This window comes from Desmodus rotundus, chromosome 7 (assembly GCF_022682495.2).
Source record: "Desmodus rotundus isolate HL8 chromosome 7, HLdesRot8A.1, whole genome shotgun sequence".
In the NCBI taxonomy this organism is placed as follows: domain Eukaryota; kingdom Metazoa; phylum Chordata; class Mammalia; order Chiroptera; family Phyllostomidae; genus Desmodus; species Desmodus rotundus.
Window position 1 is genome coordinate 63,193,482 of NC_071393.1, and position 27,826 is coordinate 63,221,307.

The window sequence follows — 27,826 nt, forward strand, 5'->3', positions numbered from 1 at the left end:
TACAGCAGAAAAGAGAAGGCATGAATGGGTGTTATAACCAAAACGGCAAGTAAGGCCCTCAAGCCATTTTATGAAATTTATCAGGACAGCAAACCACCACTATTGCTTTTGCATAGTTTTCTCCACTGCATGAAAATTAACTTTTCCAAACTAAGATTTGAGACATCTCATGCAGGGGCCCCCAACCTCTGGGCTGCGGACAAGTACAAGTTGGGCCTGTCAGGAACCAGGCCACACAGTAGGAGGTGAGCTTGAATGTAATGCACTTGAATCCTCCCAGAACCATCCCCCACCAACCCCATCTGTGGAAAAATTGTCTTCCAGGAAACTGGTCCCTAGTACCAAAAAAGTTGGGACCACTGATCTAGTGTATCAAAGGCTTTGTTGCTACTTATGAAACTGACATTTCAATGGTTTCTGGTGATAAGACAGACTACTTGAAAATCAAACTATGTTGGAAGGCCTGGAACAGACCACCACACTCACAGATGATTCCCAGGGAAGCAGAATTTTTATGCTTCTGGGGAGGTGGCACTTTCTTCAATAACTCTTTTTATAAACTTTGTTATGGAAAATTTTTTAAAATACCCCAAAGTGGAGTAGTATAATGAACTCACATGTACCCATCACCCAATTCCACCAAATAACTCAGGGCCAGCTTTTCATTTCTACTCTCAGTGCCCCTTTCCACTAGATAATAGCAAAACTAAAAAAATGAAATCCAGAAATAATACTCATAGTTAATGAGTATATTACTCCCACCCCACCAAGGATGCCAAGGACTATTTTTACAGCTTTTGTTTCAAGTTGTAGAAATAGGACAGCTCCATGTCTTGTGGGAGAAATGTAACATCCTCCTGAAGCACTAGCCTAGTAAGGTAATAGACTTAAGCAAAACCCAGATAATCATTTAAGTTCCTATCCATTAATATTTTAGTATATCTATAAAAGACTATTAAAAAAAAGAACCACAATAGCATTATACCTACCAAAAAAAACACTATTAATTCTTTAATATCAAATGTCCAACAGGTATTCAATTTTCCTCAAATTTTCATAAATTGCTTTTTTACAATTAGGGGGCCCATACCTTTGCAGATGGTTTCTATGTCTCTTAAGTCTTTTCTTATCTGTAGGTTATTCCCTCCATGTGTGAGGATCTTAGAGCAGGAGGTCATTTTGCAATTTTGCCTCTTAGGGCATAGACCCTAATTTCTTGCTGATGGAAATAAAGGGAACTTTGGAATATGAGAGCAAAATATTTATCTACCTTGGTATGTCCCTGGGGTCACCAGGAGCTTGGCTTGGAGAAAGGGCTTAAATAGCCTTACCCAAAGCCATGAAAGTTAAAAGGCAAGCCTGGACTTTGCCTTGAATAGAGCTCCTTCCAGACCTCTTCTTATTCCAATGACCTTCTGCCCTTGTTGCTTGGATTCAGAATCATAGTCCCATAAACTTACAAAACATATTCTAGCTATCAGGAGAAATAAACAAGGGTTTTCTTAGTTCCAGCAGTACCTCTATGCAAAAGATATATTCCATTGAGAATACTTTCTTGCATGTGAAACTTGGGAATGTGGGTTGTGTCCACATACTTAGCTCACCCTGGCCAAGACCTCTCAGTTTAAAACCTTTCAGTACTTTGTGACCTATTTTTAAACCCCAAACCAGGAAGCTAATCTGATAGTGGGATAGAATCTTTGAAACTGAGACCATTATGGAAAATTGTGTACATATCATCCCCACATTCGAAACCCATGTCATTCTCCACTGGTTACATTCTACCACCTTAACAGGAGACCAGAATGAGGCATTCAGGGTGCAGGTCTAACCGTGTGAGTTTTTTGTATGCAGACAAGTTAGACTAGCCAGGGCTCACCTGCAGGACCGGTAGCTGGAATCCAGGAAGACTCTGTACTGGGGCTCTACTCTCCCTCTGACCTGATGGACAGAATGGAATGGTAAAAGATGAACTTCCTCAGGCAGCTCCTTGGTAGTGTTACTTGTGGATCAGGGTAGTTCTTAATCCGCAGAACACTTTTCAGAAAGGAAAAGACTTAGCTAAGCAATTTAAAAGGAGGTTTATAAAGTTCACTCTTTTCTGTGAGGATGGGGTGGGGACAAAGATTTGACTTAATGAGTAGAAAGATACAGAAACAATAAGAAGATTTTGGTCAGCTACCGAAGATTACAGCCCCTTATCACGAGGACTGGTAGCAAAGGCGCCTTTTTGAAAATAGGATACTGGCTTTATCATTCTCGTTCAGGACTGAGCTCCTAGCAATATCCAAACAGGGATCTCAAAAAAAAAAAAAAAAAAAAAAAGCCAGTTTAATTCTACAGGTTCACCTTCTGGCTTCATAGCACAACTTAACTGGTGACAGGATAAGTGCCATTTAGGCAAAATCCAAAGCCTCCGCTCAGTGTGAAGGAAATGGGGTAACAACATTAAGGAGTCAAACTGGAGACCATGCTCTTTTGGGGGGAACTCCAACTCCTTTTTCCTTGAAAATCTTCATTTTACTGTGTATGTGTCAGTGGTCGAAGCTACAATCTTTTGGGAATGTTATTTACCTGAATTGTTGGGGGTGAGTACTTGTGTGTGGCCTGAATCCCCATCATTTAGGGATGGTCTGAAAGAAAAAATCCCCAGTCCAGAGGAGGCAGATGAAGTTCTATGGGAAGGAAACAAAAGCATTAGCAGAGAAAAGGAAAAGTAAAGGTAAAAAGCATATGTAAAAGGAAGAACCTGTCCATTTAGGCCAGAGACTCTGATTGCAACTGAGAATAAAATTAAGTAATTCAGATGTACATTAGACACAGTACCGTTCAAACTTCTCTTTCGTTTACAAGGCAGATTATAAACTTCAGTGGTCCAGGACAGTGGAGAAGTAACCCCAGGGCTACTGGCAGAGTGTCAGTGTGAAAAGATTGCAAGTGAAAGGAAGCATAGTGTTACTCACCTGTAAGATAGGCTGTGAGTAGAAGCTGGTGAAGGGGTTTCTAGAGGGCATAAAAATGAGCCTGTGAGATAATCCATGAACTGGAGAGGAGATTCAGGTATACTTAGGGCCAGGGCAAAGGAATTGGGATCAAAGATTTTCAGCATGTATGTCATATAACCAACTTGTGGTTTTGTTGATTTTCTCTACTGTTTTTCTATTTTCTAGTTTACTAAGTTCTGCTCTAATCTTTGGTCTTTGAAATGATCGACAAAACTGATTAATATTTAGCCTAGTTGTCCAAGAGCATGGGGGTTGCGGGGTGGGGGGAGTGGAGGAAGACTCAAATAACTAAACTCAGGAATGAAAGAGGGAATGTTACTACTAAACTACCAGAAATAAATTGGCTGGAATCTTAGAATCTACAGTTTTCAAGGAGGTAAGTATGAAAGAATTTGGGGTAGACTGTTTGGTAAAGTTGAAAAACAGTCACCCAGAAAGATACTTGCAAATTTCAAAATTGCCTCTTCGGAAAGAAAGGGAAATCTCTGGTAAGTATTCTCTATGGACTGGCTAAATGCCCTGGAAAATAGTAATAACAGTAATAGTTCTAAGAGGGAAGAAACAAAAAATTAAGTGGGTGGAACCAAAATATTTCTTCACTGGAATATTTTTATGTTTAATACATAGTGAATAAGTCAGATATCCCTTAGGCTAACACAGTCAGCATCTAGTTAACCTTCCTTTTAAACCTGACTTCTACTGCCATCTTGTGGCAATTTAAAAATCCAAGTCAATTATTTTACTAAGTTATCTGACTAGAAGAATTTTTCAATGACTTTCTAGCATTCATTTTTTAAAATTTCATTCTTACCAGTTTGAGAACAGAAATGTCATTATTTGAAAAGTAGTAATATATGTCTGGATACCTGGAATCACTGGAACAAAGTAAAATGGCATTATTTTGTGCACAGAAAACCAGAAACTGCTGGTGTGTGCACAAAATATTTTGTTTTCTGATACTTTTTTTTTCTTCCCTCTCACCAGTATAAGAGTCTCTGGGAGTGCTCCTTCCCTGAAGGCCTCTGACTTCCTGATGAACAAATAATAAACATCAATTAATAAATATACCCTGATTTTCTGGCTTCCATATTCCTTGCTATTTCTCTATATCTACACATTGAAACACATTTTGTTCTCCCAGAGTGGGTATGCTAGTCTACACTTTACTACTTTTTAAAAAGATTTTTTAAAAGATTTTGTTTATTTTTAGAAAGAGGGGAAAGGAGGGGGAAAGAAAGGGCAAGAAACATCAATGTGGAAGAGATATATCGATCAGTTGCCTCTCACACACCCCCAACTGGGGACCTGGCCCACAACACAGGCATGTGCCCTGACCAGGAATCAAACCAGCGGTCCTTTGGGTCACAGGCTGGCACTCAATCCACTGAGCCACACCAGCCAGGGTCACTTTACTACTTCTGAAATATGACATATTCTATTGATTTAGTCCTTGAACATTTCCACTATTTCACCCCATTCATTCTCTGTAAGCTTCTAACATCAGGTATGTATTGCCAAAAAGAAAAGATAGTTCTACTTGGCATCAGATAATTTTATGCCAAAATCAACATAAGTCTAATATTCTTGCCTTAAATATTTGCTTACATTTAGCATTAGAAATCTCAATCTAGAAAGAGAAGGTAACTATTACTTACTTGTCCCATGCTACTAAAGCCAGCCACTCTAGAAGGGATAGACTCCACTGAGGAGGACCGACTGTATAAGGTGAGACAAAAAGAAAACCAACCAACAAACAAACCTGGTGTTAAACTTTTACATTGACCTAATAAAGTCTCCTTAGTCCCTATCTCAGCCACATCTAGCTATTTCTTTCATCTTCCAACTTTTGCCAACAGTTTTAATGTTACTATGCAGGCTTCCTACTTACCTGACCACCTGGCTGCTATGCTGAGAACTGGGTCGTGGAGTAACTGAAAAAGAATGAAGTGCAGAGTGAAAAGTTGCCATCAATAGTGTGCTCTTGCCTAGCTAATCTGCTGCAAGTAGGTATCTTGTGTGATCTTCCCATGTCATACATAAGGTTAGGAAAATCATATTATTATAGTCTCTGAGAGGAAACCATTTTCATATGTGAAAAGGGTATTTATGGCCGAGGAACCAAGATGGCGGCGTAGGTAGACACACTGCGCCTCCTCTCACAACCAGAACTGACAGAGAATCGAACAGCAAGGGGGACCGACACCAAGGAAATAGAAAATAACCATTCATCCAGACTGGTAGGAGGGGTGGAGACGGGCACCAGGGTGGAGAGGACTCGCGTGGCTGTGGCAGGACTGAGACTGGCGGAGTGTGAGACAAATGACGCAGGCAGTCCGAGAGCACTAGCAGACCCTGCGGCCCCACATTTGCACAGATAAACCCAGAGGGCCGGACTCAGAGTGGCGGAGAGTGGGGCAGGCAGAGTGGCGGGTAGCACCCCACGTCCCCACATTCGCACACAGATAAACCGGACAAACGGCAGGGAGCAAAGCAGACCACGCAACCCAGGGCTCCAGCTCGGGGAAATAAAGCCTCAAACCTCTGATTGAAAGCGCCCGTGGGGGTTGGGGCGGCAGCAGGAGAGACTCCCAGCCTCACAGGAGAGGTCACTGGAGAGACCCACAGGGGCCTAGAGTGTGCACAGGCCCACCCACTCGGGAACCAGCACCAGAGTGGCCCAGTTTGATTGTGGGTATCGGAATGAAAGATTGAAATCCGGAGGAGAGTGAGGCGGGCGCCATTGCTCCCACTCGGCCCCTCCCCCACGTACAGCATCACAGCACAGCGACCAGCATTACCCCGCCCCAGGTGAACACCTAAGATTCCGCCCCTTAAAGTAACAGCCGCGACAAGACAAAAAAAAAAAAAAAGGCCCAAATGACAGAACACTTCAAAGCTCCAGAAAAAATACAACTAAGCGACGAAGAGATAGACAACCTATCGGATGCACAGTTCAAAGCACTGGTTATCAATATGCTCACAGACTTGGTTGAATCTGTTCGAAAAACAGATGAAAAAATGAAGCCTATGCTAAGAGAAACAAAGGAAAATGTACAGGGAACCAATAGTGATGAGAAGGAAACTGGGACTCAAATCAATGGTATGGACCAGAAGGAAGAAACAAACATCCAACCAGAAAAGAATGAAGAAACAAGAACTTGGAAAAATGAGGAGAGGCTTAGGAACCTCCAGGACACCTTGAAACGTTCCAACATCCGAATTATAGGGGTGCCAGAAGGAGAAGAGGAAGAACAAAAAATTGAAAACTTATTTGAACAAATAATGGAGAACTTCCCCGATCTGGCAAAGGAAATAGACTTCCGGGAAGTCCAGGAAGCTCAGAGAGTCCCAAAGAAGCTGGACCCAAGGAGGAACACGCCAAGGCACATCATAATTACATTACCCAAGATTAAACGCAAGGACCTACATCCAAGATTACTGTATCCAGCAAAGCTATCATTTAGAATGGAAGGGAAGATAAAGTGCTTCTCAGATAAGATCAAGTTAAAGAAGCTCATCATCACCAAGCCCTTATTATATGCAATGTTAAAGGGAGTTACCTAAGAAAAAGAAGATCAAAAATAGGAACAGTAAAAATGACAGCAAACTCACAGTTATTAATGACCACACATAAAACAAAAATGAGAGCAAACTAGGCAAACAACTAGAACATGAGGGTTGTCAATAGGGGAGTGGGAGGGGGAGAGGGGGGTAAAGGTACAGAGAATAAGTAGCATAGATGATAGGTGGAAAATAGACAGGGGGAGGGCAAAAATAGTGTAGGAAATGTAGAAGCCAAAGAACTTATAAGTATGACCCATGAACATGAACTATGGGGGGGGGGAATGTGGGATGGAGGGGGTTGGGCAGGATGGAGTGGAGTGGGGGGGAAATGGGACAACTGTAATAGCATAATCAATAAATATATTTTTTTAAAAAGGGTATTTATTCATCTCACACAGATATTTGGGGGAAAAATATTCTCTACCTGACTGTGATGGGGAAGTAATGCCCACTGGTCGAGGTGTGGTTGACCTGCAAGGAAAAAATAAAAACAGAGACAGCTCTAATATCTCTAAGTAGAAATTAAGTTTCACATGAAAGGATAAATCAGATCATTGCTTTTAGAAATAATATAGCTTCCTCTGAGAACAAATTGCTTATTATCATGTATTAACAGGTATTACCCCAAAATATGTAGACGAAGTTTCCATAGGAGACTCCTTGTCTGTTCAACTCCCTATGTGAAATTTTCTCCCCTTCTTTATTGCCCAGAATAGAAGTGTTGAAGTCCTCCTTCTTTTGTTCCTCAGAGCCTTAACAAGCACTTTCAACTTTACATGTATCTATCCATCTGTCCCTTCATTCGTACGTCCGCCACTCCTCACTCTCTCCATCCCTCATCTATCTATCCAACAAGCATTTATTTAGTGCTCATACATTCTAGGTAGTGAGGTTACAAAGATAACTAGAATATAGTTCCTGTTTCTGAGAGGCTCACAGGCTAGTGGGAGAGACAAAAAATAAACAAGTCAATGTTACAGTGTTATAATGGGCATAAGTACGGAAGTATGAAAGAACACTAGAATGTAACTTCTGTGAGTGCAGAGGTCATGTCTTTTTTAATCCACCAAATATAAGGCTAACATGAAAAATATTTAACAACTGGCCCTGGCTAGTGTGGTTCAGTGGATTGAGCATTGGCCTGCAAACCAAAGAATCATCGGTTCGATTCCCAGTTAGGGCACATGACGGGTTGAGGGCCAGGTCCCCAGTGGGGGGCATGTGAGAGGCAACCACACATTGATGTTTCTTTCCCTCTCCTTCTCCCTCCCTTCCCTTCTCTCTGAAAATAAATAAATCAAATCTTTTTTTTAAAGAAAAATATTTAACAATTGGTAGGGTACAAACATCACCAATTAGAATAATTGGTGATGTACACCCAGCACTTATAAACAGTGGCCACTTAATGAATATTTATTGCATAAATGGATAATAAAACATCTACTCTGCTTAATGAAATCTGGACAGAAAAAAATGACATGTAAGTTGAATTCTGAAGGATGAGTAGGATTTTATAAGGTGACGGTCAAGGGTAAGCATTACATTCAAGATTTTACTTTGGGGGAGAACCAAGATGGTGGCGTAGGTAGACACACTGAGCCTCCTCGCACAACCAGAACTGACAGAAAATCGAACAGCAAGGAAGTCGGACACCAAGGAAATAAAAAATAAACATTCATCCAGACCGGTAGGAGGGGCGGAGACGGGCAGCCAGGGCGGAGAGAACTCGCGTTGCCACAGCAGGACCGAGACTGGCGGAGTGTGGGAGGAAAGGGGCAGGCAGTCTGACCACTAGCAGACCCTGCGGCCCCACATTCGCACACAGATAAACCGGACAAACTGCGGGGAGCTAAGCAGACCGCGTAACCCAGGGCTCCAGCTTGGGGAAATAAAGCCTCAAACCTCTGATTGAGGACGCCCGTGGGGGTTGGGGCAGCAGCGGGAGAAACTCCCAGCCTCACAGGAGAAGTCGTTGGAGAGACCCACAGGGGCCTAGGGCGTGCACAAGCCCATCCACTCAGGAACCAGCACCAGAGGAGCCCAGTTTGATTGTGGGTGGCGGAGTGGAAGATTGGAGTCCGGTGGAGAGTGGAGCGGGAGCCATTGCTCCCTCTCGGCCCCTCCCCCACGTACAGCATCACAGCACAGCGACCAGCATTACCCTGCCCCGGGTGAACACCTAAGGCTCCGCCCCATAAAGTAACAGATGCGCCAAGACAAAAAAAAAAAAAATGGCCCAAATGACAGAACACTTCAAAGCTCCAGAAAAAATACAACTAGGCGACGAAGAGATAGCCAACCTATCAGATGCACAGTTCAAAACACTGGTTATTAAGACGCTCACAGAATTGGTTGAATCTGTTTGAAAACCAGATGAAAAAATGAAGCCTATGCTAAGAGAAACAAAGGAAAATGTACAGGGAACCAATAGTGATGCGAAGGAAACTGGGACTCAAATCAACGGTGTGGACCAGAAGGAAGAAACAAACATCCAACCAGAAAAGAATGAAGAAAGAAGAATTCAGAAAAATGAGGAGAGGCTTAGGAACCTCCAGGACATCTTGAAACGTTCCAAAATCCAAATTATAGGGGTGCCAGAAGGAGAACAGGAAGAACAAAAAATTGAAAACTTATTTGAACAAATAATGAAGGAGAACTTCCCCAGTTTGGCAAAGGAAATAGACTTCCAGGAAGTCCAGGAAGCTCAGAGAGTCCCAAAGAAGCTGGACCCAAGGAGGAAAACACCAAGGCACATCATAATTACATTACCTAAGATGAGAGAGAAGGAGAGAATCTTAGAAGCAGCAAGAGAAAAGGACACAGTTACCTACAAAGGAGTTCCCATAAGACTGTCAGCTGATTTCTCCAAAGAGACCTTACAGGCAAGAAGGGGCTGGCAAGAAGTATTCCAAGTCATGAAAGGCAAGGGCCTACATCCAAGATTACTGTATCCAGCAAAGCTATCATTTAGAATGGAAGGGAAGATAAAGTGCTTCTCAGATAAGATCAAGTTAAAGAAGCTCATCATCACCAAGCCCTTATTATATGCAATGTTAAAGGGAGTTACCTAAGAAAAAGAAGATCAAAAATAGGAACAGTAAAAATGACAGCAAACTCACAGTTATTAACGACCACACATAAAACAAAAATGAGAGCAAACTAGGCAAACAACTAGAACATGAGGGTTGTCAATAAGGGAGTGGGAGGGGGAGAGGGGGGTAAAGGTACAGAGAATAAGTAGCATAGATGATAGGTGGAAAATAGACAGGGGGAGGGCAAAAATAGTGTAGGAAATGTAGAAGCCAAAGAACTTATAAGTATGACCCATGGACATGAACTATGGGGGGGGGTAATGTGGGATGGAGGGGGTTGGGCAGGATGGAGTGGAGTGGGGGGGAAATGGGACAACTGTAATAGCATAATCAATAAATATATTTTAAAAAATAAAAGTAAATAAATAAAAGATTTGACTTCAGCACTTTCAGTGAGTAACTCTTTCTTGGAGAAGTAAAAGGTAAGTTCATCAACCATTTCCTTCACCTTAGAGCCCACACAGGAGTTACAACCAAGAGTCAAGTAAGTACAGAACATTTCAAAAAAGGCTAGAATGGGGCCCGATAAAACTGACCTGCTTCCTTGGTACCAACTTGGAGAGTCCTGTAAGTGAAAAAAATGGGAGTGAAGGAAGCTGCAGCTCAAGGGTCCTAAGCTGCAATGTCTTCTGGTTGTGGTTGCTAAGACTTCCAATAGGAGAAAAAAATGGCAGCAGTGTTTCCATTAGAAATTTTTAGCTTGAGGGGGGGGAATAAAATTTTAGTTCCTCATTATAAAAACACATTGGGAATCCCACAGACTGATATACATGGGGAAATGGGGGAGAGAAAGAAAAATGACAGGATTACAATGTGCTAGAATAGTTACAGGAGCAGGATCAAGGGGTACATTACATAAATACAAAGAACATTCTTAGGAAGAGAGAAATGTCTAGGAAGCACAATCTGAGGGACAGGAAGGATCTGGAGGTGTCTTGGGAGTCTTGAAGAGAAATTTTAAGTTACAACAAATGTCTCTTGTATAAGAGAGCTTTCCAAAACGTATGTTGTGACTCACTGATGTTCAAGTATGGGCTAACTATTGACCCTTTTGGCCCTCCAAGATGTTCTCATCCACTTCCTACAGTGTGCTTATACATATATTATCAGTTATATGTGAAAAGGTTCTGAAATACTATTCTATTCAGTATGTTATTTATATGAGAAAAGTAGGAGAAAAAATAATAAGGAAAATCTATTTCATTCACCTTCAGGATGGCTAGAAATTTCTTTAATTCTTCATTCTCTTTCCTTAAGACTGATAGCTCTCTAGGAAAAAGATGAAAACAATCAGCTCTAGTACATTAGTGGGATAAAATAAACTGATTTTGATTATTATCTAGTTAATGCTTATGGAGAGATGCCTGCCAGTCACTATTCATGGTATTTCTCTCAGAGATCTAGTGATGTGGGGAGACAATGGCAGGGTTTTTGATGATGAGAAGAATTGGACAAAATAAACAGTCACTTGGTATGATTTCAGAGGAGTTTACACAGAATCCCATTTCCTCTCCACATACACCCCCTGGTCTGCTGATATCTGAAAATTTCCATCAAGGATTCCATCTTTTAGCTTATGATTTCCAAAATATACCCTCCTACAGGTAACATTTTAAATGCTATCTCTTATCTTTATTACTGTGAAAAAGCTAAGTCTGATTTCTCTGAAGAAGCAGTTTTTGATCGGGGGAGACAGAAGAGGAAAGCTGTAAAATGAGGAGTGCCCCTTGAGGAAAGAAAGAGAGAAACAAAATGGCAATTGAGGGAGCCAAAAATTATGTACCTGATCTGCCCAAGATAAACATAAACACACAAGGAGCAATGTTCAGACTGTGCAAGCATAGGAATTAAGGGCTATAGCATCTCTCAAAGAAAAAAGTTCTCTGGTGACTGGTTTGTCACTTACTTGTTCTGGCCGGTCACTGTTTGCTGTGCCTCCTGCACGGCTGCTTCTAACTTTGTAATTCTATGCTTGTAAAAGGCGATGAGGAGATCTGTTTGTTTCTTTTGGAAACTCCACACCTACAAAGGAAAATGAGACCTTTGACAAACACTCCCATAATTCCTTTCCCCTTACTTCTGGCAACAAAGGGAAACTCATTAACTCATATATTACTAATCATTTTCTTCTGGAGCATCTGGCCTAATTCATGACTCCCCAGAACTAGGTGGCTCAGCACTAGAAAAAGCGAAAGCTTTTCATTTCTGGGACAATGGCTTCCTAACATTTTAACAAGAATATTCTGACATAGAAGGGCCCTTTAAAAATATAATCTTTCATCTTGAGCAAGAAGAGTGATACCCAAAAAACTTTTTCAAGCTTAGAATTGGTTCTGATCTAACTTATCAGATTAGTTTGCACTTGACTTATAAGTTTGGACTCAGCTTCCACATTCCAGAGTACTGGTAGCCAGTTTAATGTCCCTAAGATACTCACACACAGTCCCTTGCAGGCTGCTTATGCTATTACAGTAAAGGGCAAAGAGGCATGGAAAGGGATTACCTATTTCTGAATTTTATTTTTGGGCATGAACAAATAATTTTATCTTTTGCTTTAGTTAACCATTTGATATACTGATATGCATATCATGGGATTACTGAATCATATCAAAAGTTAAGATTTAGAAAGGGTTTTAGCTTTGTCGGGCTCTACTTTTTCTTTTTTAAATGATTTTTAAAATTTATTTATTTTTAGACAGAGGGTTGGGGAAGGAGAAAGAGAGGGAGAGAAACATCAGTATGTGGTTGCCTCTCATGTGCCCTCTACTGGGGACTTGGCCCAAAACTCAGGCATGTGCCCTGACTGGGAATCAAACCGGTGACCCTTTGGTTTGCAGGCTGGCACTCAATCCACTGAGCCACACCAGCTGGGGCATGGCTCTACTTCTTAATACACTGCAGTATTTATGTCTCATCTGCTTCCACCTTACTCCAGACTATAAGCCTTTTGGCTAATGTCCTTCCCTAGATCTTGGTATCTTGACATAAACTTTTGTTCTTACCTAATTTCCAAGTTGCTTTTGCCACCTTACTATAGAATTAGTAAGCATTTATATTAAGTGTTTATAGTCTCTAGGCTTTTTCCTTTTTACTTAAAGCAAACAAATAGTTCTAGATAGATAATTAATTGTAGTCTACTTTATTTTTTTTTAAGTTGATTTCAATAAAAGAAAGACATGTTCATTTTAGGAAATCTGAACAGTGCAGGAGCAGAAAAAGTTCACTCAGAATTCTGGGAGTTACCTAAAATGGTGATGGTGGTGGTGGATGCTGGGGAACAACGAATATTGAAGATAGATGTAATATATAGCCAAGAGACAGTACCACAAACTCCTAACCTACCCTTGGGATCAGTTTATGGTGAGATTAAGTAAGTATCAGGCTAGGACCAAAAAAAGAGAAAAACCCCCAAATCCTGCCCTAGGCAAGTTCTACCTTGAGACCACAAAGCGTCATTCATGCAAAGAACAGACCCCACTGTGGAACTCCAGGGAGCCAGAATAAAGTTCTGAAGGGCCTTCTGCCTAGGCCTAAGCAGGCCTATTTTACCTACCTATCCCCCCAAAACTCAAATCCAAATCTCAGATCTGATCATTTCAAGAAAAAGGAAGGCCAATCCAAAACCACCAGCAAGAAGTGTTAAAAGAGAGGACCAAGTGGTTTTGCTTGATGCTAGAGTACAAATGTTTAGCCCATTTCAAATATTTCCGACAAAGAAGATTCTAAAACCTAACTCAGTAATGAGTCTCAGTATTTTAAAAATTTCTATTGTTACCAAACTCATTCTATCTCATTCAAATCCTTCAGCCTCGAGGAGAACCAAGATGGCGGCGTAGGTAGACACACTGCGCCTCCTCGCACAACCAGAACTGACAGAAAATCGAACAGCAAGGAAGTCCGACACCAAGGAAATAAAAAATAAACATTCATCCAGACCGGTAGGAGTGGCGGAGACGGGCAGCTGGGCAGAGAGGACTGGTGTTGCCGTGGTGGGACCAAGACTGGCAGAATGTTGGACGAACAGGGCAGGCAGTCTGACCACTAGCAGACCCTGCGGCCCCACATTCGCGCAGATAAACCGAGATGGCCGGACTCAGAGTGGCGGAAACAGGGCAGGCAGAGCGGCGGGTAGTACCCCGGGGCACCACACTCGTGCACAGATAAACCAGGATGAACAGTGGGGAGCGAAGCAGACCGCGTAACCCAGGGCTCCAGCGTGGGGAAATAAAGCCTCAAACCTCTGATTGAGGACGCCCGTGGGGGTTGGGGCAGCAGCGGGAGAAACTCCCAGCCTCACAGGAGAAGTCGTTGGAGAGACCCACAGGGGCCTAGGGCGTGCACAAGCCCATCCACTCAGGAACCAGCACCAGAGGAGCCCAGTTTGATTGTGGGTGGCGGAGTGGAAGATTGGAGTCCGGTGGAGAGTGGAGCGGGAGCCATTGCTCCCTCTCGGCCCCTCCCCCACGTACAGCATCACAGCACAGCGACCAGCATTACCCTGCCCCGGGTGAACACCTAAGGCTCCGCCCCATAAAGTAACAGATGCGCCAAGACAAAAAAAAAAAAAATGGCCCAAATGACAGAACACTTCAAAGCTCCAGAAAAAATACAACTAAGCGACGAAGAGATAGCCAACCTATCAGATGCACAGTTCAAAACACTGGTTATTAAGACGCTCACAGAATTGGTTGAATCTGTTTGAAAACCAGATGAAAAAATGAAGCCTATGCTAAGAGAAACAAAGGAAAATGTACAGGGAACCAATAGTGATGCGAAGGAAACTGGGACTCAAATCAACGGTGTGGACCAGAAGGAAGAAACAAACATCCAACCAGAAAAGAATGAAGAAAGAAGAATTCAGAAAAATGAGGAGAGGCTTAGGAACCTCCAGGACATCTTGAAACGTTCCAAAATCCAAATTATAGGGGTGCCAGAAGGAGAACAGGAAGAACAAAAAATTGAAAACTTATTTGAACAAATAATGAAGGAGAACTTCCCCAGTCTGGCAAAGGAAATAGACTTCCAGGAAGTCCAGGAAGCTCAGAGAGTCCCAAAGAAGCTGGACCCAAGGAGGAAAACACCAAGGCACATCATAATTACATTACCTAAGATGAGAGAGAAGGAGAGAATCTTAGAAGCAGCAAGAGAAAAGGACACAGTTACCTACAAAGGAGTTCCCATAAGACTGTCAGCTGATTTCTCCAAAGAGACCTTACAGGCAAGAAGGGGCTGGCAAGAAGTATTCCAAGTCATGAAAGGCAAGGGCCTACATCCAAGATTACTGTATCCAGCAAAGCTATCATTTAGAATGGAAGGGAAGATAAAGTGCTTCTCAGATAAGGTCAAGTTAAAGAAGCTCATCATCACCAAGCCCTTATTATATGCAATGTTAAAGGGAGTTACCTAAGAAAAAGAAGATCAAAAATAGGAACAGTAAAAATGACAGCAAACTCACAGTTATTAACGACCACGCCTAAAACAAAAACAAGAGAAAACTAGGCAAACAACTAGAACAGGAACAGAACCATAGAGATGGAGATCACATGGAGGGATGTCAATAGGGGAGTGGGATGGGGAGAGTGGGGGAAAGGTACAGAGAGTAAGTAGCATAGACGATAGGTGGAAAATAGACAGGGGGAGGGTAAGAATAGTGTAGGAAAGGTAGAAGCCAAAGAACTTATAAGTATGACCCATGGACATGAACTATAGGGGGGGAATGTGGGAGGGAGGGAGTGGGCAGGATGGAGTGGAGTGAGGGGGGGAATGGGACAACTGTAGTAGCATAATCAATAAATATATTTTAAAAAATCCTTCAGCCTCATAAAAAGGTTGGTTTGTTTTTTTCTAAAGGACAAATTTTGCTCACTTGTGTCTTTATTTTTTTAAGATTTTATTTATTTACTTATTTTTAGAGAGAGAGGAAGGGAGGGAGAAAGAGTAAGAGAAACATTGATATGTAAGAGAAATATCAATCATCTGCCTCCCGCACACCCCCAAGTGCACACCCCTATCCAGGGACCTGGCCTGCAACCCAGACATGTGCCCTGAGCAGGAACGGAACCGGCAACCCTTCGGTTCACAGGCTGGCACTCAACCCACTGAGCCACACTAGCCAGGGCTGTTAAGGTCTTAGTATTTTTAAATTATATTTCAAGGTAATCATATGGTTGAGAAAAGGAAATTTCTCTTTATAGACATGTTCCAACTAAAAAAATGAAAAAGGAGTGACAAAATTAAAATATCAGCATTTTGCAACTCCTAATGCATTATGGATGTATGTAAAATTCATCAATGGCTACCATCACACAAAACAAGAGATGGAAGACAATGATATACTTCTTGGTGGAACACAACACTACTGTAATATATTTTTGCTTCCCATCTCCCTCAATCAAATGATTCTGATTAAGCCTAAATCTACTAATTTACTAAAAACACAGAGCACAGATGAGCATGCTAAGTGATTCCATGAACAAAATCCACACTGTGAACAACTCTACAGGACAAAAGACCATTTTTTTCAACAATAATAAAAAAGAAATGAAACAAAACTTATAGTTTAAAAAAAAACTTGAGAGACATAAACAACTGAACTATACAGGGGTGGGGAAAAGTAGGTTTACATTTGTGAGTACATAAAACAGAGTTCATTCTTATATGATTATTTATTAATTATTGTATTATTTACTTGTATTACCACTATAAGCCTACTTTTTCCCACCACTGTATAGATCTTACTAAAACCCAAATTCAAACAAAATTTTAAAATTAAATTTTGTTGGAATTTGCCCTGGCTGGTGTGGCTCAGTGGATTGAGTGCAGTCAGGGCACATGTCTGAGTTGCGAGCCAGGTCACCAGTAGAGGGCATGTGAGAGGCAATCACACATTGAAGTTTCTCTCCCTCTCTTTCTCCCTCCCCTCCCCTCTCTAAAAATAAGTAAACAAAATCTTTTAAAAAATAAAAATAAAATAAAATAATTATAACTGTGGAAACATGAATGCTAACTTACTAGTTGATAATATTAGTGAATTATTATTTTAACATGACATGGTTATATTTAAGAAAATCATCCCAATCTTTTAAAGACATACTCTGAAATATTTACAGATTGAAATATCTGATTTTGGCTTCAAAATAACCTGTATGGGACGGCAGTAGGCATAGAAAGAGGACGACTGGCCATGGACCAATAATTGGTAAAGCAGGGTGATGGAACTGGAAATGCTAAGATGAATAGTATGGGTCCCTGTCCTTTAGTGGCTCTTCACTATATAGTAGAAGGGATATTCAGACATGTGAGCTAATAAATAAAACACAAAGTGATAGGGAGAACAGTAGTAGGTATAGTGTAAAGAAATAATGACTATTCAGGCTTTAGAGTGTGGAAGTCACGCATTCTAGGCCCAGAGTTAGGAAACTACATGGTATATAAAATAACTGCAAAAAAATTAGTGTACTTTACAGATTAGGCAATAAATAACCTACCTAAGAACTTATGCTGGCATGTAAGATGTGAGGTGGTAGTTGTGGATGGGATTGCAGAAAGGACCAGATCATTAAGGGAACTAGGTGTCACCTTCAAGAGTCTGAAACTTGGGTGATGGAAAACCATAAAAGGGTTTTCAAAAGGCAGTTTCATGTTCAGATTTGGAATTAAAATAGATTATTGCCCTTGCTGGTATGGCTCAGTGGAATGAGCACTGGCCTGTGAATCAAAGGGTTGCTGGTTCAGTTACCAGCCAGGGCACATGCCTGGGTTGCAGGCCAGGTCAGGTCCCCAGTGGGGGGCGCTCGAGAGGCAACCACACACTGATGTTTCTCTCCCTCTCTTTCTCCCTCCCCTTCTCTAAAAATAAATAAATACAATCTTTAAAATAAGTAAATAGATAGATAGATAGATTGATTGATTGATTATTGTGTTGCTCAGAGAGAATAGATTTGAACAAAAGAAGAACCCTAAAAATGCTTCCTTATCCAAAGCAATTGGAGGACTGTTAAGATGTCAGAGGTGTCCACTCTGAATCAGAGAGCCACAGTAGGTCACCAGCTTGGGAGTTAAGTTTTGGGTTGCATAGTTTGTTATCAAAACAATATTACTTCTCACACTGGCTTAAGATTCCTCAACCTCCTGCTCAGTGGTAATAAAGAACTTGCCCTGGCTAGTGTGGTTCACTGGACTGAGAGCCAGACTATGAACAAAAGGGTCGCTGGTCCAATTACCAGTCAGGGCACATGCCTGAGTTGCAGGCCAGGTCCTCAGTAGGGGGCGCTCAACACGCAACGACACATTCATGTTTCTCTCCCTCTTTTTCTCCCTCCCTTCTAAAAATAAATAAATAAAATCTTTTAAAAAACAGTATAACATCTTTTTAAAAAAGAACTCAAGTATACTGTTTCAAAAGTCCTAAGTACTGACAGTTTAGCTTTTCCTTTTCAGGTAAAATATTCTTAGACTAAATAAAACCTTTCTTCAAAAGCACCATTGATTATTTCACTTCTTCAATTTTTTAATTCAAGCGAAGGATGAAGAATTAGGTCGTGTCTGTTGATGAGATCAGGCCTTGACCTGATTTTATTCAAATGGTATATATGGTAGTTATTCATGTATATGTTAGCAAAACGTAAGACTTCAAAGTCAGCAAACTACTGACCATGGCTACCTGCCTGTTTTTGTAAATAAAGTTTTATTCTCCCCAGAACTCGCTGCCCCAGCGCGCCAGGGGTGGCAGCTGCTGCCGGGGCCCGCGGAGCACCCTGTGCAGCCCGCAGAGGGGCCTCTTTCATGAAGGGGGTGCCGCATTCCCTGCCCAAACTCAGCCCCCTTCCTTGTTATCAACCCCGGGAGGGCGAGGGTCGACGGTCGGAATTTCGGGCGCCCAAGCGCAGGCAGGCCGCGGCGATTTGAGTCCAGACCTGCCCCCCCCCCCCCCCCCCCCGTGCGCTGTGTGACCTTGGGCAAAACGCTAACCCTCCCTGGACTTCACAACGCCAATTCTCAGAAAGAAAGCTAACTGCTTTCTCAAATTTAATAATTGGGTGAGTTGGGATGGCCGGTTTATGGTTTTCTTAAGAAGTGTATTGCAGGTGAGTGTGGACATTTTTTCTTATTTAGGCCACTTTTCTGGAAAGATTTTCGGTGTGGGGCGGCATGCGAGGAGAAGGTGCTTCTAGGCTTTGGACCACGTGGAGCTGGGGTGTGGGTTGTGGGTGAGCAGCTGCGGGTAGTCCCGGGGGAAGAGTTGGGGAATGCCGACTCGCCCTACCCCACCCCCCTCCACCCGCTGTGAGGGCGACCCTGCAGCCCATCTGAAATGCTACATGCTAGGGCACATTTTATTATTATTATTGGGGGAGGGGGGAGAGCGATTTGGGCAGGGAGCTCTTTCTGTCTCGCTAATGGGCCCTGCGTGCTGTTGTTAGTGTGGTCGCCCCACCTAAGACCTTGGGGGCGAACCAACACCCGGTGTGCCCCAAAGGAAAAGGCCCTGAGGGAGGCGGCGCGCCGGGAGGCGTCACAGCCCATTCTCTTGTTCGGTGAAGCCGCCCAGGCAGGGCCTGGTGGTGGGGTGGGGTGGGTGCAGCTAGGCTAGCCTGCCAAGCCCAGCCCGCACCCAGGCCCCGACCCGCCCCGGCCTCCTCCCGGCCCGGACCAGAGAAACCCTGAGAAGGGAGAGTGCTGTAGCCAAGTGGCGGCCCAGCCCCGGGGGGTCAGGTCATCAAATAGAATTGGCCGCGGCCTGGGCCAGGAAGGGGCCTGTCCACACAGACTATGGCCTGACCTTGTCCCCGGGCCACGGTCAGGCCCCCACCACTCATCGTGTCCTCACCCGCTGGAGACCGAACGGATGACCAGGCAGCTGTGTCCTTCCCTCTCTGACCGGCGATTTCAAGTCTTGCCCTGGGCGGAGAAGCACTTGGGGGGAGGGGTCGATTTTCCAGGTTGCAGTAATTGGCAGGGGTTGGGGGAGGGTTGGGGGACCAGAGTATCTTCGGGGACCTAGCCACTCTTACTTCTGGGTCAGCACGTTCCTCTCCCACGTGGAGCACCCATATCCCGGTACCCCTGTGCTTCCCACAGACGCTAAGAGGGTGGGGCCCGTGTTTGACCACGAGGAGTTAAAAGGGGTGAGGAGGTGGGAGCGCACAAATTCGGGTGAACACTCCTTCCAGAATGGGACTCCAACAAGGTCTCACGTTCCTCCTCCCCCAAGTGTCCTCTTAATTCTCTTCCCTTGGTATCTTTCATTTTGTCCACTTTGCTCTCCCAGTGTTTGTAGTATCAGGATTTACAGAGAGACACTTTTTGGAAGTTTAACCCTATCCCCCAATAAAACGTAAAAACAACCAAGCTAAAAAATAAAAATAAAAATAAAAAAATAAAGTTTTATTGCAACACAGTCATACCCATGTATTTACATACTGCCCATGGATGATTCCGTGCTACAACAGCAGAGTTGTATAGCTGCAATAGAGACGTATACTCTGCAAAGCCTAAAATATTTACTGGCCCTTTTATTTTTATTTGTATTTTTAGATATTTTATTTATTTATTTTTAGAGAGAGGAGAAGGGAGGGAGAAAGAAAGGGAGAGAAACATCGTTGTGAGAGAGAAACATCAATTGGTAATGGAACTGGGGGTCTTTTGCTTTGCAGGACAACGCCCAACCAACTGAGCCCTACTGGTCAGGGCTTTACTGCCCCTTTTAGAAAAAGTTTGTCAACCTCAGCACTGAATTTATGAAAGTCTCTAAACATCCATGTGTGTCTTTTTCTCTCAATTTGTGCAAATCTATACCTTTCTCTTTTTTAATCTTAATCTTTCCTCTCTATTTCCTACTCTATTTGATGTCCTATTTGTCTATTCTTCCTATTTATATTTATTTAATGGAAAGTTATATTATTTGTTCTTAATTTTAAAGTAAATGAGCCCAACAGAATGGAAGAAAATGTTTGCAAATCATATATCAGGTAAGGGAATTGTACCTAGAGTATGTGAAGGAATTTTACAACTAATAATAAGATAATCGAATTTAAAAATGGCCAAAGGATCTGAATAGACATTACTTTTAAGAAGATACACAGCCCTGATTGGTGTGGCTCAGTGGATTGAGAGCCAGCCTGGGAACCAAAGGGTCACTGGTTCAATTCCCAGTCAGGGCACATAACTGGGTTGTGGGCCAGGTTCCCAGTAGGGGGTGCACAAGAAGCAACCACATATTAATGTCTCTCTCCCTCTCTCTCTCCCTCCCTTCCCCCTCTCTAAAAATAAATAAAATCTTTTTTAAAAAGATATACACAATGTCAGTAAGCACATGAAAAGATGCTCAACATCATTAGTCATCAGAGAAAGAGGAATAGTTTCTGCAATGCGATACCTTCACATCCACTAGGATGGCTATAATAAAAAAGTTAAAAACAAGTGTTGGCAAAGATATGGAGAAATTAAAACCCTTATACAGGCAGGTAAGAGTGTAAAATGGTGCAAGCACTTGGGAAAACAGTCTGGCAGTTCCTCAAAGAGTTAAACATAGAGTTACCACTTGACCCAGTAAGTCAACTCCTATGTATATATCCAAGAGAAATGAAAATATACACCCACACAAACACTTGTACACAAATATTCTTAGCAGCATTATTCCTAATAGCCAAAAAGTGGAAACAATCCTAATTTAATCCCTCAACTCATGAATGGATACATAAAACATATTCATCTATATAATGGAATATTATTTGGTCATAAAAAGGAACAAAGTACTAATGAAGTCCCAAAACATGCTATAGCATGGGTGAACCTCAAAAACATACTTAGTGAAAGAAGTCAGTCACAAAAGACTACACTTTGTGTGATTCCATATTTATGAAATGTCTAGAATAGGCAAACCTATAGGGCCAGAAAGTAAATTAGTGATTGCCTAGGGCTGAGGAGGGTAAAGAGTATTTGGGAATTGCCTGCTAACAGGTATGATTTCTTTATGGGGTGATAAAAACCTAAAATTAGGTAGTAATGATTACATAATTATGTGAACATACTAAAAACCACTGAACTGCAGTTTAAAGAGGTGAATTTGGTATGTAAACATAAAGCTGTTATTTAAAAACTAGACAGGGTATTTTATATTTCCCTTTTAAAACAACTAAACAATACAAACTTCTTTTTACTTATCTGGTCTTTGATTATTTTCCTGTATGTTTGTGACCTTTCATAATCTACTATGTGTTTCCCACACGATTCTTTAAATTAATATAGTACTTTTCAGCTTTCAGAATGCTTTCACAAACATTATTTCATTGAATCTTTGTAAGAGCTAAGATGACTATAACTGTTTCACATTATATGTGAGGGAGTATGAATGGTCAAAGTTACAAGCTAGTAAGCAGTTTACAAGCTAACAGGCAGATTTAGTCCTAATATTTCTTCTCCAATAATTTTCCCAGTATTACCGCATTCCCATATTTCATATACATTAAGGGAAAACCTCAGTAGAAAGATTCTATTCATTCTTCCAAAAAGTATTTATTGACTCCTCCTATGTTCCTGATACTATGTCAGGAGTTAATGTATAAGATGAATAAGATTGATACTGTCCCTGTCCTCATGGGAAGATGCACACAAGCAAACAGAAAATTATAAAATACAGCAACACAGTGTTATACTGTGTATACTTATCCATGTACATGTTTGGAGACAAAAATGTTCCAAGCAGAACAGCATGTACAAGGCCCAGAAGCAACAGGAAAAATTATTTATATAAATAATTAAAAGAGATTCAGTCTCTATATTATAGATGACATGGGGAGGGGAGGATAAGAGATAAGACTGAAGAGATAAGCAGGAACCAAAGCTTGTCTTGCCTTATGGGCCATGTTAAGGGGTTGGATATATCCTCAGAGCAATGGTTGTGTTAAATAATTTTAAGTGGAAAAATAACACAATAATACTTCTACTTTGAATAATTTTCTGGCTTCAGTGGAGAACTGATATGAAAAGGAAAGATTGGAAGTCAAAAGGTCTGTTAGGAGACTACTGCGGTAATCCAGATGGGAAACTATGATGTAGTAGACCAGGAGGTTGGAGATGAAGTAGTGATTCAAGGATTGATATTTTAGAGAGACAGAATAGACAAGATTTAATTATGGACTAGATATACAAAAAGAAGAAGAAAGTAAGAGTGCTTCTACATTCTGGCCAAGATGGAGGTATAAGTAAATACACTTTTCCTCCTCACACAACCAAAAAAAAGACAATGACAAATTTAAAAATAAAAAATAACCAGAACTGCCAGAAAATCAAACTGTATGAAAGTCTGACAAGTAAGGAGTTAAAGAAGAAACATTCATCCAGACTGGTTGGAGGGGTGGAGACAGGTAGCCAGGGCAGAGAGGACACACAGCAAGGCAGCGGCTGGTAGACTAGAGGACGCAGTGGCTGGTGGACTGGGTGGTCCCACATTTGCGTGCAGATAAACTGGGAGGAACAACTGGGGAGTGAGACAGAGCGCACAACCCAGGGTTCCCTGCACAATACAGCGCAGGGAAATAAAGCCTCAAAATTTCTGACTGTAAAAACCTGTGGGAATTGAGGCAGTGGGAGAAACTCCCAGCCTTACAGGAGAGTTAGTTGGAGAGACCCACAGGGTCCCAGAAGGTACAAAAACCAACCTGCCTAGCAATCAGCACCAGAAGGGCCCAATTTGCTTGTGGGTAGCAGGAGAAGTGACTGAAAGCTGATGACAGCCAGATAAGCATCATCGTTCCCTCTCTGAACCTTCCCCCACATACAGTGCAACAAGGCAGCAAAGTGGGTTGCCCTGCCCTCGCGAATACCTAAGGCTCTGCCCCTTACTACATAACAGGCATGCCAAGACAAAAAAAAATATATGACCCAAATGAAAGAATAGCTCCAAAAATAGAACTAAGCACTGAGGAGATAGCCTATCAGATGCAGAGTTCAAAACACTGGTAATCAGGATGCTCACATAAATGACTGTGTATGGATGCAAAAGAAAGGAAAAAGTGAAGGCTATGCAAAGCAAAACAAAGAAAAATATACAGGGAGCCCTGGCTGGTGTGGCTCAGTGGATTCAGTGCTGGCCTGTGAACAGAAAGGTTGCTGGTTTGATTCCCAGTCAGGGCACATGCCTGGGTTGTAGATCAGGTCCCCAGTTGGGGGCATTCGAGAGGCAACCAATCAATGTACCTATTGTACATCAATGTTTCTCTCCCTCTTCCTCCCTTCCTTGCCCTCTCTCTAAAAATAAATAAATAAAATGTTTTAAAAATAAATAAAAAGAAAAATATACAGGGAAATAACAGTGAAGACAAGAAAACTGGGACTCAAATCAATGATTTAGAACAGAAGGAAGAAATAAACATTCAAGCAGAACACAATGAAGAAATAAGAATTCAAAAAAAATGAGGAGAGGCTTAGGAACCTCTGGGACAACTTTAAATGTTCCAACATTTGAATCATAGGGGTACCAGAAGGAGAAGGGGAAGAGCAAAAAATCAAAAACTTATTAAAAAAATAATGAAGGAAAACGTCCCCAGTCTGGTGAAGGAAATAGATGTGCATGTCCAGGAAGCTCAGAGTCTCCCAAAGAAGCTGGACCCAAGGAGGAACACACCAAGACACATCATAATTAAATTACTCAAGTTTAAAGATAAGGACAGAATCTTAAAAGCAGCAAGAGAAAAGGAGACAGCTACCTACAAAGGAGTTCCCATAAGACTCCTGGCTGATTTCTCAAAAGAGACCTTACAGGCAAGAAGGGGCTGGAAAGAAGTATTCAAAGTCAGGAAAGGCAGGGACCTACATCCAAGATTACTCTATCCAGTAAAGCCATCATTTAGAATGGAAGGGCAGATAAATTGCTTCCCAGATAAGGTCAAGTTAAAGGAGTCCATCATCACCAAGCCCTTATTATATGAAATGTCAAAGGGACTCATCTAAGAAAAAGAAGATGATCAAAAATATGAATAGTAAAATGACAACAAACTCACAACTATCAACAACTGAACCTAAAAAAACAAAAACAAACTAAGCAAACAACTAGAACAGGAACAGATTCAGAGAAATGGAGATCACATGGAAGGTTAGCAGCAGGGAGGGAGTGGGGGTGGGTAAATGAGGGGGAAAGTACAGGAAATAAGCATAAATATTAGGTACAAAATAGACAGGGGGAGAAGTCAAAGAACTTAAATGTACGGTTCATGGACATGAACTAAGGTCGGGGAATGCTGGTGGGAGAGGAGGTGCAGGGCAGAGGAGAATAAAGGGGAGGAAAAAAATGGGACAACTATAATAGCATAATCAATAAAATATATTCTGAAAAAGAGAGTGACTCTATAGCCCTGGCCAGGTGGCTCAACTGTTTGGAGCATCATCCCATACACCAAAAGTTGTGGGTTTGATCCCAGGTCAGGTCACATAGCTAGGTTGTGAGTTCAATTCCCAGGCAACCAATCGATGTTTCTGTCTCACATCAATGTTTCTCTTTGTCTCTCTTCTCTGCCTCTTTCTGCCTTCCTCTCTCTTAAAAAAATCAATAAATATATCCTCCAGTGATGATAAATAAATAAGAATGACTCTACATTTTGGTTTGGCCATTATGAGGATGGTGGATATCACTTACCATGATAAAAACAGAAAGAATAGCCTGTTTTCCTGTGCATATGTTGGGGTGGGCATGGTGGAGGTTGTTAACAATAGTGAGTTCGGTTTGGGACATGTTGAATTAGTGACAATATCAAGTCAGCAAATGAATATATATCTCTGAAGAGAGAGAGAGAGAGCATTCTCATTCATTCAGCAAAGTTCTATGGAATGCCTCCTATGTAGAAAAAAAAAAAAAATTGGCCCTGGCTGGCATAGCTCAGTGGATTGAGCACCGGGCTGCGAACCAAAGGGTCATAGGTTCGATTCCCAGCCAGGGCACATGCCTAGGTTGCAGACCAGGTCCCCAGTTGGGAATGTGTGAGAGGCAACCACACATTGATGTTTCTCTCCCTCTCTTTCTCCCTCCCTTCCCCTCTCTAAAAATAAATAAATAAAATCTTTAAAAACAAATCATTGCTGGGGATACAACAATGAACAAAACAAAGTTAGTCCCTGCCTCTATGCAGCTTACAATCTATGGAGCATATAATAAACTTATAATAAATGATGCCAAAAATATAATAAATGATATAATAAATGGTACCAAAAATGCATTATTACCCAAGTGTTATTAAGGAAACAAAAAGGTTGCTATGACAGACAGTAAAGGGAGAGAACTAATTTAGGACTAGTGATCAGCAAAGGCTCCTCTGAGGTGGCATTTGAGATATTTACTGGAGATAATAGATTTGGAAGTCATCCATATGTCAATGATAACTGAAGCATGGGAATAGATGAGATTATCCATGTAGAGTATAAAAAAATAAGGAAAGTATCTAGTATAGAACTCTGAAAAATGTAACTATTTAAGAGATAGAGGAAGAGGAACACAAAAAGAAAACAGAAATTGGTGATGGTAGTCAAAGAAAAAATAGTTTAGGGAGTAGAGAGTGTGCCTCAAATACTGCTGAGAAATCAAAAGCAGTAAGAACAACAACAAAAAGATTCCACTGGAATTGATACCAAGGAGGCTGTTAATGTCCTTGCAAGAGCAGTTTCAGTGAGATAATCTGAAGCCAAGCTGCTATGGGTTGAGGAAAAGTTTTGGAGGTGAAGCTGACTGAGCATAGACACACACCCATCACTGCACTCCAATGCAGTCCTTTTTCTCAAGACTCTACTCAACACGCTCTTTTGAGGGTCACCACCAATCCTCATGTTGCCAAATCCAGTAAATTTTCCTTTGTTCTCATCTTCATCTCTCAGTAGTATTTGACCCAGCTGGTTATTTCTTCCTTCTTGAAACATTTCCTTCCTTCATTTCTGTCATACCACACTTCCCTGTTTCCCCCCCTCTCTCTTTGCTACTCTTTGCTAACTTCTCCTCTACCTAATCACTGGACATTGAAGGGACTCTTTCCTGGGTAATCTCGTCTAGTCCCAAGGCTTTAAGAATTGTATCCTGATAAGTTCCATACCTATATCTCTATTCTAAACCTACATCCTGAGCTCCAGAATGGTAAATTTATCTGCCTTTGTGATTTCTCCTCCTGGATTTCTAACAAGCACTTTAACCTAATAACATCCAAAATGGCATTTTCCCCCAAAATGGTCTTCTTAGCCTTGGTAAAGGGTACAATCATCCCACTTAACTGTTCAAGACAAAAACCCAGACATCTTGCTTGATACTTCTCTTTTTTTCATCTTCCACAGCTCTCCTTCCACAGCTGTTCTACTAGTTCCTAGAAAACATATCTCATATTAACTACCCCTCTCCATTTATGTTGCCACCATATTCACCCAAGCATTCTTGCTTAGATTTCTCCCATAGCCTCATAACTGGTCTTCCTGCTTCTACTCTTAACTTCTCTCTGGTCCATTCTCCATTCAGCAGCCAAACTCCCTTTGAAAGTTATATATCAGATAATGCCATTTCCTTGCCTCAAACCTACTACATTTAGAGGAAAATAATATAAAGTCCTTACCGTGGCCTCCAAGTCTCTATACTATAAGCCTCTTTCTCTGACCTTACCTTGAATTATTCCCCTTTCCCACCCTTACAGCCTTACATGTGCATTCATTCATTTAACAAACATTTCTTATGTTCCTAATTTGTTTCAAGTACCTAGTTAGGCAGTGGACAATACAAATATGTTACCTGGCTTTCAAAGTTTCAGTCCAGTGAGAGAAAAAGACACATGAACAAATAAATCAAAACACCTTTGCAGAGTTAAGAGCAAGGTGGGACAAAGGAACGAGTAAAAATATGCCTACAGGAATCAAAGAAGGCTTTAACAAAGAAGGAACAATTACTGGCATGCATTTGAAAGATGGCTAGTTGTGGATAAGAGTGCGTGCATGCAGTCTATGTCCTTGGAAAGGAAGAAAGCTAACAGATCCATATGGAGCTCTCCAATCCCCAAATATAGATAGGTCATTTTTGTTTGTTTGTTTAGAGAGATAGGAAGTGAGGGAGAAAGAGAGAGAGAGAAACATCATGTGTGAGAGAAACATTAATCATTTGCCTCTCACATGCCCCCAACCAGGGACCTGGTCTGCAACCCAAGC

At 41.7% G+C, this 27,826-nt stretch overlaps 1 protein-coding gene across 1 annotated transcript in view; it reads right to left on the reverse strand.

Annotated features, from left to right (window-relative positions):
- Positions 1 to 27,826, reverse strand: part of RNF212B (ring finger protein 212B) — a 34,381-nt gene that overhangs the window by 667 nt on the left and 5,888 nt on the right. The window contains exons 4-13 of the mRNA XM_024556030.3: positions 11,568 to 11,683; positions 10,870 to 10,930; positions 10,198 to 10,226; positions 6,994 to 7,040; positions 4,894 to 4,936; positions 4,661 to 4,721; positions 3,987 to 4,035; positions 2,964 to 3,003; positions 2,575 to 2,675; positions 1,880 to 1,941 (exon numbers count right to left, since the gene is read on the reverse strand). Coding sequence (XP_024411798.1) covers positions 1,880 to 1,941; positions 2,575 to 2,675; positions 2,964 to 3,003; positions 3,987 to 4,035; positions 4,661 to 4,721; positions 4,894 to 4,936; positions 6,994 to 7,040; positions 10,198 to 10,226; positions 10,870 to 10,930; positions 11,568 to 11,683 — 609 coding nt within the window. The remainder of the gene's footprint in view (positions 1 to 1,879; positions 1,942 to 2,574; positions 2,676 to 2,963; positions 3,004 to 3,986; positions 4,036 to 4,660; positions 4,722 to 4,893; positions 4,937 to 6,993; positions 7,041 to 10,197; positions 10,227 to 10,869; positions 10,931 to 11,567; positions 11,684 to 27,826) is intronic.